The 12,279-nt window shown below is 51.8% G+C and overlaps 3 protein-coding genes across 3 annotated transcripts in view; 1 reads left to right on the forward strand and 2 right to left on the reverse strand.

The window, feature by feature from the left end:
* AURANDRAFT_72694 (hypothetical protein) overlaps window positions 1-838 on the reverse strand; it is a gene marked incomplete at both ends in the record, with an annotated part of 6,428 nt that extends 5,590 nt beyond the window's left edge. The window contains 5 exons of the mRNA XM_009043408.1: window positions 52-217; window positions 263-310; window positions 360-428; window positions 577-655; window positions 679-838. Coding sequence (XP_009041656.1) covers window positions 52-217; window positions 263-310; window positions 360-428; window positions 577-655; window positions 679-838 — 522 coding nt within the window. The remainder of the gene's footprint in view (window positions 1-51; window positions 218-262; window positions 311-359; window positions 429-576; window positions 656-678) is intronic.
* Window positions 839-2,855: 2,017 nt separating this feature from the next.
* AURANDRAFT_39292 (hypothetical protein) lies at window positions 2,856-4,695 on the forward strand (the record flags this gene model as incomplete). The annotated part of the gene is made up of 2 exons (XM_009043401.1): window positions 2,856-4,064; window positions 4,125-4,695. Coding segments are annotated over 2 exons (1,745 nt in total), but the record flags the coding sequence as incomplete, so codon positions are not given.
* A 3,999-nt stretch (window positions 4,696-8,694) lies between these two features.
* Window positions 8,695-11,639, reverse strand: AURANDRAFT_72696 (hypothetical protein; the record flags this gene model as incomplete). Its single annotated transcript, XM_009043407.1, has 4 exons — window positions 8,695-8,821; window positions 8,867-8,928; window positions 8,973-11,284; window positions 11,336-11,639. Coding segments are annotated over 4 exons (2,706 nt in total), but the record flags the coding sequence as incomplete, so codon positions are not given.
* Between the last annotated feature and the right edge of the window lie 640 nt (window positions 11,640-12,279).

Raw genomic sequence — 12,279 nt, forward strand, 5'->3', positions numbered from 1 at the left:
TTATGCATCATTAAGTGGGTTGACGACATCACCCTCCGAAAATATAGTCACCGCCTCTGTCTTAAAGAAGCTCTTGCCTTTTTCGAGACATTCTTGGTACTCAATCTTCTCGTTATACTTGGTTGTGAGTTCCTTAGAATAGTTGTTCAGTTCCAAAAGTTGCTCTTCGTATTTCTCCAGCTCCGCTTCCAGAGTGTCGAGCACGGCAGCGCCTGACCTACATTCCCCTGTATGCTTCATCGTACCTTCCGTGCAATCTCACCTTGGGCCGGTAGGCCCTGCCAAGGACGCTAGACCAGTTTGCCTGGACCTGTGACAACCAAATCCTCGAATCGCACTAACAGGAAGTAAATTGTTACATAATTGGAAGTCCAAAAGCGTCAATTTCCTTGCCCATATATCGCAGCTTGCGTTCCAACTCGTCGCACCTATGGGTGAACTTTATTATCAGCGCGCCCCGCGAACTCGGTCGCGTACCGCTTGATGTAGCTGACGTAGCGGCGTTGGAAAGGAGTCTGTTCTGGGTTCAAGTCGGTAAATTGCAGGGCGCCAAGCTCGCCCAGGTTGTGAACACACTCGTGCGCTGCGTCTTCACTCAGAATAAGCGACACATACTTCATGTCGCGTGACCGCCACCATGAGCCCATCGCTTCGCCTAGAATCAGTATGAATCCGGACCGACGGTGCGCCCCGGGACGCGCGCGATTTCGGACAGCCAATTCCCCCGAAGACGGGGGAAAGCCGCCGGATGGCTGCCGGCATCGCCGGCGTCGCCCTCGTCGAGGCCGCCGATGTCGAGGCTCCCTCCGCCGTCGGCGAAGTCATCGCCGCCGGCCATTGCCAGGCCGCGGCGGACCGCCGGCGGCGCGCTCCGCCGCCGCCCGCTCTGCGGCGGTGTGGCGACGTTCTGGTCGCTCCCGAGGCTGCCGCTCCGGCGCTTCGACACTGTGCTGCGCAGTGTGCTAGCACAGTGGGCCCATAACCCAGTGAACCGCCTTCTAGGTGGTTGGGAAATGTTGCCATCTCCTAAGCGCTAAACGCTCTCCGTGGCGCGAAAATGCCTGACTGCAAGTAGCCTGCAAGTCAGGTGAAACGTCCCGGCTGGGGGAACGTTGGGGGAACCTCTCTGAAAGAAGAGCAACCGCGTCACAGGCGACGCGAGTTGGTCCTTTCGCGCATGATCTAGATGTGGCTCCCCACGATAGGATCCCGGATTAAGTGGCTCGGGATCAAATCGAGAAAATCGATGCCGGGCCAAGAGGGCTCTGGCAGTGGTGATGGGCACCTTTGGCGGGCTCTATCTCGGCGCCATGACCACCGATTTGGAAAATTCTTGTTGCATCTGAAAGCCCTCAACGCCGTCTTGGCCGCTGAACCACTCGCTCCGAATCCTGGGGTGCAACGTAAACCCGGCATTCTATCGTGGGGAGCCACAGATCTACCCCCGGGTTGCCTCATATGTTAACTTTGATACGGTTAAAATTATACGTACGATTGGGGTCGATGAAGCATCTGACATGGGTGACAAGTTTCTCCCCCGGAAACTGGCTACATACCCGTGCGTACGCGCAATTTTGATCGCCATGCAACTCATGAGATCGTGCCCGTACGACGTTAATTTGGGGTGAGGCTATGAATCCAAGTCGTCCCTCGAAAACAATCCAGCAGAAATTGCGAGGCCGAACGCACGTGCCAAGTGCGTCAAGTCATTTGCCATCAATGCGACACTTCCGTGCCGTGCCAGCGCTGCTGCTGCCGATCACACCATTCCTTCACGAGGCTGATGCTCTTATTGATACAGTTCTCGGCGGCCGTTTGGACGAGACTCGCGAGCACGAAGCCCAAATGGTTGCATATTATTGTATATCGCATGCTCTTTGGCTCGGACAGAATGTCCACGCTCCCGATGACCAGTGTGTGGAGTTCCTTTGTACCCTAGTCGCGTGGCAGGAACGACTTAAACCCCACCCAGCTCATATTCAGCACGTTTCCCTGGATCAGAATCGTGTGTGTGAGTTTCTAGGATCAATTGCTATTCTCTGCCATGAACAGCGTGATGACAATAGCGCCCCATCTATGAGCAATACTGGGACTGTTGTTGAACAATGTTGCGTATCGACCGGTCCAGCAACCGCAACAATGCTGGTTTTTGAAAACGAGCGCCACGCTCCTTTTGTTGGGTGGTCTCACAAGCATCTATTGCCGTATGAAAGAGGACACTTATCCAACGAGACTGGCTCGGTACGTTTATTGTAGGATTCGTTACATTTCACATTTTAATGTGTTGGCGCAGATCACTATTGAAGGGCTTGTATTGTCAAACATGGTACAAACAGAGGACGAAACTCCTCCGATACAAGACTTTGTCTGGGACAGTGGTTGGTCGGTTGACTATGGGTGTGCCAGTATTGACGCTGATGGATGGAGCTATGGTCTATCATGGTGGATGCTATCGCTGCGACTACGTGAAGGCATCGCTTCTCATGAGCCACGAATGTCACTGGTGCGTCGGCGTAAATGGGTTAGACATCTTCGCGCCTGTGCTGGAGGTAATTTACCGGCGGCCATAATAGATGGCACTCCGCCTCCGCAAAATGGTTGTGTGACAAGCACACATGCACCCGAAACCACTGGGACCGCGCTACCTGTATGTGGCATGCAAACTGCTACAATGGCGATGTGCTCAGCATCTTCGAACGAGGAAAGTTCTCCCGAATCTGCGATGCACCTGGAAGTTATCCAGAACGCTCACAGAGTATTGGCTCGCGCCCCTTCTGTGTCTCCACCAGAATTACCTCCCGAAGCGCGTGACGTTCTTGTTACTCATGCGCTCCAAGCGATCAAACTTGCGGAGGAGATGATGCAGGACGCTGATCCTTTATACATGCGGCGGTGGTTTCATGCAGCTGTCGTTTATTTTGAAGTTCTTTGCAGTTTTGGAGACCTGGGCCCCGAGCTCGATTCTCAGCGACAACGAGTCAGGCGTTTAGCAAGGCTCTGCTCTCACTTGCACGAAAACTGTGTCGTTGAACACGACGCTGCCAGCCGCCATATAACAGACATTTACAATTTGCACTCTGATCAGGTCCTTGGACATGGTTCTTATGGAACAGTTTGCCTTGCGACTCACAGGGAAACAAACGACGAGTACGCATGTAAGGTTCTGAGCATCAATCGAGTTGGTCCTCAGTATGTGGATAAGTTACACTCCGAAATATCTTCAATGCGGCAATTAGACCATCCAAACATTGTTCGGCTGCGCGAGGTGTTTTTCGGCTGCCGTAAAATATACTTGGTCATGGACATATGCACGGGGGGGGAATTATTTGACTTGGTAAATATGTCTAGCGAGTATCGCACGGAACACTGTGCTACTCGTTTCATGACTGAAATGTTCTCCGCAGTCCAGTACCTGCATGAACACGGTGTTGTCCATAGAGACCTAAAACTCGAAAACTGGCTATTTGAACATCACACGGGCTCCCATCTTAAGCTAATTGACTTTGGTCTTGCAAAGCATTTTCTCGTCCATGAACGTATCCACGGTGCAGTTGGCAGCATGTACTATGTGGCTCCGGAGGTGTTAAGGGGCTCTTACGACTCGCGATGTGATCTGTGGTCGTTGGGTGTGATCGCTTACATGCTTGTCTCTGGTGCTCCGCCATTCTGGGGCAGGGACGATCGTGACATTCGGAGAAGTATCATCGCTGGTCGTTGGGAATTTCCCCAGCGTTTTTTTTCTCAAGTTTCACCCATGGCTAAGGATTTCATTGCAAGACTTCTCACTTCCGATCCTGAACTGAGAATGAGTGCTGCTGCTGCTCTCACTCACCCCTGGCTGAAAGCGGCGAACACTCCGTATTCTTCATCTCCACTCCCGAAGTGGCAACGTATTGAATTGCTTGGAACTTTGAAAGAATTTGTCGCTACGTCCTTGCTACAAAAAGTTGTATTGGCTGTGGTCGCCTTTAACATGACGCCGCGCCAAGTGACTGCCGTAAGAAATCTGTTCGAGTCGATTGACCTCGATCATTCTGGAACCATCTCTTACGAAGAGCTAGCGAGTGCCGTGAGAAGCGCTCCTATATCAGGTGGTCCCAAGGGCCACGACCAGAATACTGCAGACGCTTCCTCAACTTGTGATGAATGCAAGAGCGTCGATGATACTACAATGATCGAAATATTTAAGGCGATTGATATTTCTCGCACGACGGAGATAAACTTTACTGAGTTCTTGGCTGCCACCATGTGGCGGCGTATACACCTGGATGAGCAGCACATGAGACGAGTTTTTCAAACCCTCGATATCAATGGCAGCGGCAAGTTGGATGCAGCTTCCATTAAGGCACTGGTGGGTATAGACTATGATGACGATGAAGTAAACCAGCTCATCGCAGATGCAGATGAAGATGGTGATGGTTGCCTATGCTTTTCTGACTTTGTGAAATCTTGGCGTGCAAACGCCCCAATATCCACCCAGCAGACATATCCACATCATGTTGGCATGAACGGTGTTGCCTCAGTCGTGCATGCCATCGCCCATGGAACTGCACAGTTCCTAGGCCCCCCTGTGGGTATGCCCAGCAAGGCAAAATGCGCACTGCAAGACGGAACCGAGGTACCGGCCCACCCAGTCCAGCCGGCTGAGTTATCTGGCTAGGTTGTCCTGTTCACGTAAATAAAGGCAGTGTGGCCAGGGCAATGTGCGAAACAACCATAGCCATAGAAAATACTAAGTAGTACCATTCGGGGCCGCCAATCGACGACGGCAGCATCGCCGTCTACTACGTCCGCAGCAACAACAATCCTTAACCGCGGCCGGGACACCAGAGTGGTTCACAGAAAATGTGACCGCCAGCTCGGGTCCGCTTAATGCAACATCACGACTCGTACCGCGATCTATGCATCGCGTCAACTGGCCATGTGCCTGCTCGCGCGAGCAGGACTCCTCCCACCCTGGCAGCGCCACCCTGGCACAAAACCACACCAGGCTGGGCGTTTTCCACGGCCTCGGACAAAGTCCAACGCCATGGAACCACTGCCACACACACACAGTCTGGCACCAAACACGCGCGATCGACGCAAACCGCGATCAAGGCGATAGATTACACCTACCGGCACGGCGGCCTCGTTTGCTTTTTCCTTGCCATTGACGCAGGGTATTATGATAACCACAGCTAAAGCTTCGCGCACGCAATAACTGTCCGTCTCGTTTTACACGGGGAGGAGGGCTATGGAGAGCAGTCAGATGCGGGAAAATATGCCATATTGGGCGGAGGTGCGGGGACTGGGCCAGGGAGGCCTCTGCCGCGCCTCCGTCGCGCGCCCGGGGCCCGAAAGCTCCCCTCCCGCGGAACCAGAAGTGGAGGTCGAAGTGAACTTCAACGTGACTCGTGAAGGCAAAAGTGACGGTTTAGTCTGAGATGCTGCAGTTGCGATGCGCCGCGGCTGGGCGGGCGAGGCGATGTCGTCCCGTGCGTGCCCGGACGTGTTGTTAGACTTGATGTACGAGGCCACACATCGTGCGTGTTGTTTGACGTCGTGCGTGCGCTGCGGCGCCGCACCGCCTGCGGTTTGAAGACCGCTGACGGCCGCGCACGAAAGCGCGGATGTCGAGCTCCGCGGGCACCGCCTAGCTCGCCCCGCAGAGCCCGGAACGAACACCACACATCATCGTAGCCGCTCGCGCTCGACGAACGATCGTTGAGGTTACGAGTTTCGTTCATCTGTCCGCGCGCGCGGCGCGCCGGCTCCGCTCGTTTCACCGAGACGACCTCGGCCGCGATCGCGCGCAACTCACGGCGCCCGACGGCGCAGACCCGCCGCGCCCGGGTCCGCATGCATCCTCGAACCAATCTTCTGGCCGAGACCCGGGCGCTGACGCGCGAAAACGGTGTTTCGATTCGTTTCGAAAGCCCCCAGGGGGGGTCCCACGCGCGGCGCGCGGCACCAGCGGCGAGTTGGCGCACGTAGAATATTAATCACCTGAGGAATACCCCAATTGAAACGTCGGTCCAGACCGCGTCGATTTTGGTTTCGATGGCAAGACGCTTTGTCTTTTCCTAAACTCCCGGAGGACACAGACACACCACCGTGCTATTAGTGGAAACTTCTGCTCCGCTACGCTTCCCAAATTCTTACTCTACGAGTTGCGAATTACAGGGAAGGCGCAGCGTGCGCTATGATAATAACCTCCACTTGCCGCCACAACCGCGACCATAAATCCGTCGGGGTGGGCAATCGGACTGTCACCCGTCTGTCGGATGCGCCAAACTTGCAACGGGACGCACAGTCCTATTGTGGCTGGCTTCTGTGAATGGTCACTTTGGGGGGGGGGGGCTTGCCGGGTGTGGGCGTGACGTTCGGTGCAGGACCACATGCAACGGCACGAAACCTCACGTTATTGCGAGCGGACAACCCGCGACTTGGGATGGTGTATGCCCATCTGCTTTTCAGCGGGCAGATTAGCGTCCTGCGGCCGTGACGATTTTTGAGGGATTTTGACGGGGAAAGCAATGAAAAATCGTCACCGACGCGTTTGATAGAGGCAGCTCCATAGCCCTGGCATTCGTCTTTTGGCTGGGTTTTTGATCGGCGGGGAGAACGAGCAGAGCAGAATTTGCGTTGAGCCATTCTCGGCGATTTGACGAGGATGTAGCACATGGCTTGTGATTGCCCGAGAATGGGATAAGCTGAGACCCAACTGTGTAGACAAAAGCGGCATGTGTGCATTTCATGGATGAGTAGCTAGCACAATGATAAGAACAAACTCCCTAGGGACTATGATTCTGCAAAGAGCGGCTTGTCTCACGGCATAGAAGCAAGTGGAGCCTCATCTCCAAGCCATACTTGTCTGGCCTGATCCAAACCTTATGATTGCCATGCAGCGCAGTTGCAGCCGCCTATGTGGCAAGACCGATCACTATTTGATGTCGGACGACTGACGTGACTTGTAATAATAAAAGTCGCTTTACATGTCCTCCAACGTGAGCCGTGGTGTGACGTTCATACTCTGGAGCTCTGCGTGGCGGTCTCGATATGCTTCATAGATAGGAAGATAACACTTACCTTGAAAGAGAAGCTTGCAAGCGTAGGGAATGCAAAGCGGCGCCATGTGTTCATCTGATCTACAATTTTGGCACCAACTGCTATGAGTGCTTGAAGGCTCTGCATCAGGGACCTAAGGCTCCCTCCATCTCTACTGCACAGTTCCATGAACTTCCATGCACGGCATGGATTGGACTGTTGAATACCCAAGAAGGCCGCAACCCTCGCAGACATACACATCAAACTGGTCAGAGGAAATCATGAGCCTCTCTGTTATCAGGTTTGCGGCACCATATGATATGAGACAATCCCGCTCCATTTCACCTAATGTGAACTATGCGCATGTGCATACACATGAGGTGGGGCCCTACCAAGGCGAAGACCACCATCTCGAGAACGCCTACAGCAGATGTTAGCAATCGGATACAAGCGGGGAGCAGCACCCTTCCGTCGGCTGTCGCGTTAGCCTGCTTGCAAGTCAATTACTCTCGCATTCATGCACAGGAATAGCGTTTCAAACTGCTCATATGACACGGCAACGGGCTGCGCTCGCGGACCTGGGGTGATTGACAGGAAATCAACCATTCAATTTATAATTTGAAACACTCTGAATGATGCCGCGCCTACACAGGCTGGAAACTAAATCGTTTGGTCGTCTCAATTGGGCGCAGAGGTATGCGCGCGTGCGTGCATCTTGTCCATGACCATGTGCTTCAACTTTTGGTAAAATACTGGGCCCATAAATATATAAGCTCGAAGCGGGTCTCCTGCGACACCCGAATACAACAATTCTTTTCCAATGTAAGAAAACCCGTATGCGACTAGAGTCTCGGATGCGACCCTGCAACGGCCATCCCTTGATTCGATAGTTTGGGTCTGTACGCTGATTTGACCTCGCACAATCAGCTGAACCATGCACCTCACCAAAGGCTGTGCCGTATGCCTGCCTACCAGTGCACACAGCCGCCTTGCCAGCAACCTAGATAGGGGTCTGATTTGAATCAAGACACGATTGCGCAGGGCTAGCGAGTTCAATTATCTTCCCAACTGTCATTCGGCTTGGAAAGCCATGAGGGTTCATGATCACGTCAGGACAGATGCCCGCATCTGAAAATGGCATGTCTTCCTAGTTTGATGAATATAGTGGGTTTATACTGCCAAATATAGATAAGACTCTGAGGATCTCATCAGAGATACTAATGTGGAACTTGTGGCACAATTGCACCGCACACACCCTTCTGCCCGTGGCGACTTGCAAATCTACGTGGAGACCGTTGTCAAGACCCATTGCTCCCGATTCGATGATCATACTCTGTGTAGACTTGTCCCCGACCTCCGGTCGACGGCATTGTCTCACCATAACCTTCACCAGGAATTGATCCGTATCATTCGCTGTCAATAAAACACGATCCACTACACTTGATGCAGGTGCTTTGTAACTGTAGGGACAAGCTGCTGCAAAATTTTTAAATGAGACACAGCACAATGACACACATGGCTGTGATTTGTATACTGTAGATCCGCCAATGTCATTGCTTGTCAATCGGACACGACCAGAACGAGCCCCTAGTGCGCAAAAGCAACGAAGAATCTCATACAGTGGGGACCATTTGCAAAGATTTACCTCGACCATGACCAGAAATAGATGAATCGCGGTCCTCGACAGGAATCTCACGATTGATCATTATATACTGGTCATTTAACTTCTCTCCAACTCTACAAATGCCGTCATCGTCAAGAGCGGAATACCGCTTGTACCGTGCGTCGATTGTACCTGAGTTGCCCTGCGATCCAGGGGCGGGGTTCACTTGTGCCCTACCTTGCACAAACGAGGTAGCAGGTGGCGGACCAGTCGTACGATCACAAGCGCCGTTTGCATACCTTAGCAGGAAGTGGGTCCATATTTTACTGTCGTGCAGATTTACCGTCGAATTGATGCTTGGTGTTTCTTGACAACAACACACCGCATGAATCCTCGGTCGAGTGATGCCTTATTAAGAACTATCGCATCTTCAATATCGTAGCCAGAGTAAGACATGACAGCCAAAGTTGCGTTACAGCCCCCAGGAAGGGCGTCAAACTGAACAAGGTCAAGAATGCGGCTTTTCACCATGGGTTTCTGTGGATACACAAGAGAATACAAGAGTGAGTCCATGCGTTCGTACTGATTTGTTGAAACCGAGCCCATTGCTTGTTTACCCATAGCACATTGGTACGTATTTCGTGGTGACTGATTATGATGCGGGAAGGCAACTAAGCCTGACACAACGCCGAGAATTGTAACTGGGTCGATTTCAACATGTGTATGGCGTGGTGTGAGTTCACGCTCGTCTAATGCAATAAAACAATTGTTCTCCTCGTTGACATCAACGTACTCAATGATTCCAGCCGTAGTTAAATAATCCAGGGCTCCTGCAGAATTTTCGACCGATACGCGAGATCGCATCCGGTTGGAAAGTTCCCCTAAATTTGATCGGTCATGGGAAGTGAGACATTTTTTGGCAAATGCAGTTGCGAGCCGAGCTGCCGTTAATCGTGAATGTCCATGCGCCGCAACTATCAATGGTCTGCACACACGTCCACCGTCGCAGGCGACATAAATTGCCCGATGGACCGTGTGCGTGTAGACAGAAACAAATTCGCCTATTCTCTTTGAGCGTCTCATGCACCGCAACGCGCCTGCTAACTTGTGTGGTCTCCGACAGGCTCCAATAACAAGGCCGTTGAGGAAGACAAGATACGCTCCAGGATGCGAGTTCAGTTCTGCACCACTCAAATAGCCCAGCTGCTCGACACCCAGGTCAAAACAAGAACTTCTAATTCTTTCAGCGTCCGCATCTCTTGTCACATGTGCAAGGAGAGCAAGGTTCTTTACGAGGCCGCACGTCTCACCCTCGGGTGTGTCGGCAGGACAAAGCATTCCCCACTGGGAGGGTTGCAGTGCACGAGGGCCTGATGTCTTACGCGTCTTTTCAAATTGAGAGTTTACGCGCGTCATCATGCCAATGGCAGAAACATAAGATAGGCGCGACAAGACTTGGGTAACTCCAGCCCGATCCATTTTGAATCGCTTCAGCACCCAATTCCCTGTGGATATGGCGTGAACAAAGCCCTGAGAGATAGTGTCAGTTCGCCAGACTGTTGACTTGACAATATCAAAGACAGCGGTGCGATTTTGCTTTTGCAGGACAAGATCTGCTGATCGCTTGAGGTCGGCGTTGAAACGCTTGAAGAGGTCTTCGAATAAGAGGCTCAAAAGCTGACCGGCAAGCTCAAGCCGCTTATTCCCGTAATAGTCTTTGTCGTCTAACAGCGAATTGTCCAAAGATGCAGCAAGCACACGCCTTGTAACGTGACCAATATAGGTACGTTTTGCTACAAAGTCATAGTCTTCTACAGGTACATGCGAGAGGACAACATGCGCAAGAACTTCACGAGCCTCGTCTTCAATAGAAACGGGCTGTCGTGAGCGAGGAAAGTATTGCGGAAGCGACCCCTCGGCAGATTGTGCCTTTTGCTTGGCCCTAATTGCTTGACCAACATACTCAAGAGCCTGCTTCTGGCTCTTAACGTGAGCCGCGCATGGCTCTTCCATTGAATTCACAAAAATATTGGCAATCTTGAGATCTGCAGATGAAACAAGTTCTGCAATTTCCTGGTCAGATTCCATTCCCATCGCCTTGAGTATGATGACCACTGGAATTTCGTCGCCAAGAGTATTATGCTTGAGGTAGACTCGATGCCCGTGCGTCGTTTGCTTGACAACGATAGAGCATCTACTCTTGCGCTCGTGGGTTGAGCTTGTGATAGTTGCACACACAAATCCTTTCGCATCGAGCTCGATAATCATTCGGTTTTTGGAGAGCTGTTCTTGCATCAATATGACTTTCTCGACACCCTTGACAACGAAATAACCACCTGGATCGTGAGGACATTCCTTTAGTGCTTCAAGTTGTGACCACGATTGGTTATGCAAAACACATTTGCTCGATCGCAGCATTATTGGGATGCATCCGATCGGGACCCTCTTCGTGGTCACGATTTGTGGTCCACGACGGTACCTCACATCGACGTAGATTGGAGCGCTGTAAGTACAGTCGCGCAGCCGACACTCAAAGGGTGTCGCCGCGGTGCTCGTGAAAGCATCCTCTTCAATGGAAGGTACCCCGACATAAACGTCGGTATACGACAAATAAAAATTAGGGTCAACCTCTGAGCGCACAGTGTGATTCGGCGCCTACATTGATTAGATCTGATATAATTTGTGTCTTCTGATCTCTTTGAAAACGCCGTCACGCTCCGCAGCGACAACGTTCTTTATCTCTGTCTCAACAAAAAAGTCAAAGGATGCTATGTGTTGCTTCATTAGTCTCAGAAACAGTGGTAAAAGTTGCCATTTATTTTCGACGTATTGATCGCTCAGATGCCTGCATTTCGAAGAAATGACTTGCAGATGGAGAATGTACAAATACCCCCATGGATTGGGACTGCCCATAGCGCTACACCACAGAAATTACATCAAGTGGCCGCTAATGTAAAGGAAGTTTACCCTCAAGCCCGACTCTAGGACTAGGATATGCTAATAATTAGGTAGACTACTTACTCCGGCCCGTAGGCTAATGGGATCGGGGGCTCTCCGCCTCCGATCGCTTGAGTAAGCTAAGTGAGTAAGAAAGCAAAAAGGAGCAACGTCACTAAAAGTGGATATATATCCACCGTCGCTAGCCACGCAACCTTGAATGAGAACAGGTGCCTCAGCCCCAGCCCCAACAGGGGGCATGGCACGGCAGCTACGTTGCCCGTGGGTCGCTCGATGTCCCGGGCTCGGATCTTGCCCTTGTGTAAAGGGAATAAAGCCTTCACTGTATAAAGAAAGGAGAGGATACCGCTTCCGCGTATCCTCGTACAAAAGATACAAGTGAGCAACTAAGCTAGCATATATCCACTGCACTATGAACCTCAAGCTAATAAGAGAAGTATACCTTGAAGGGGCAATTCCCGCTACACTTGCCAGTGGTTTCCCCCCGGCCCACTCCGATTGCGGCTGACATACCTGCCTATTTGATCGATAGTACGATCCAGGATTACGCCTGGGTCCTGGAGGTTCTTCTTCATCCCCCATATTTCTGTTACGAGGAGAGATTCTTAAAGTGTTAGCCTGTAAGCGAATTTTCTAAAGTTTCGCCGTAGTGAGCTAATCTACCATGTAGCGAAGGTAAAGGGTCTTGGGTC

This window comes from Aureococcus anophagefferens (genome assembly GCF_000186865.1).
Source record: "Aureococcus anophagefferens unplaced genomic scaffold AURANscaffold_53, whole genome shotgun sequence".
Classification (NCBI taxonomy): Eukaryota; class Pelagophyceae; order Pelagomonadales; family Pelagomonadaceae; genus Aureococcus; species Aureococcus anophagefferens.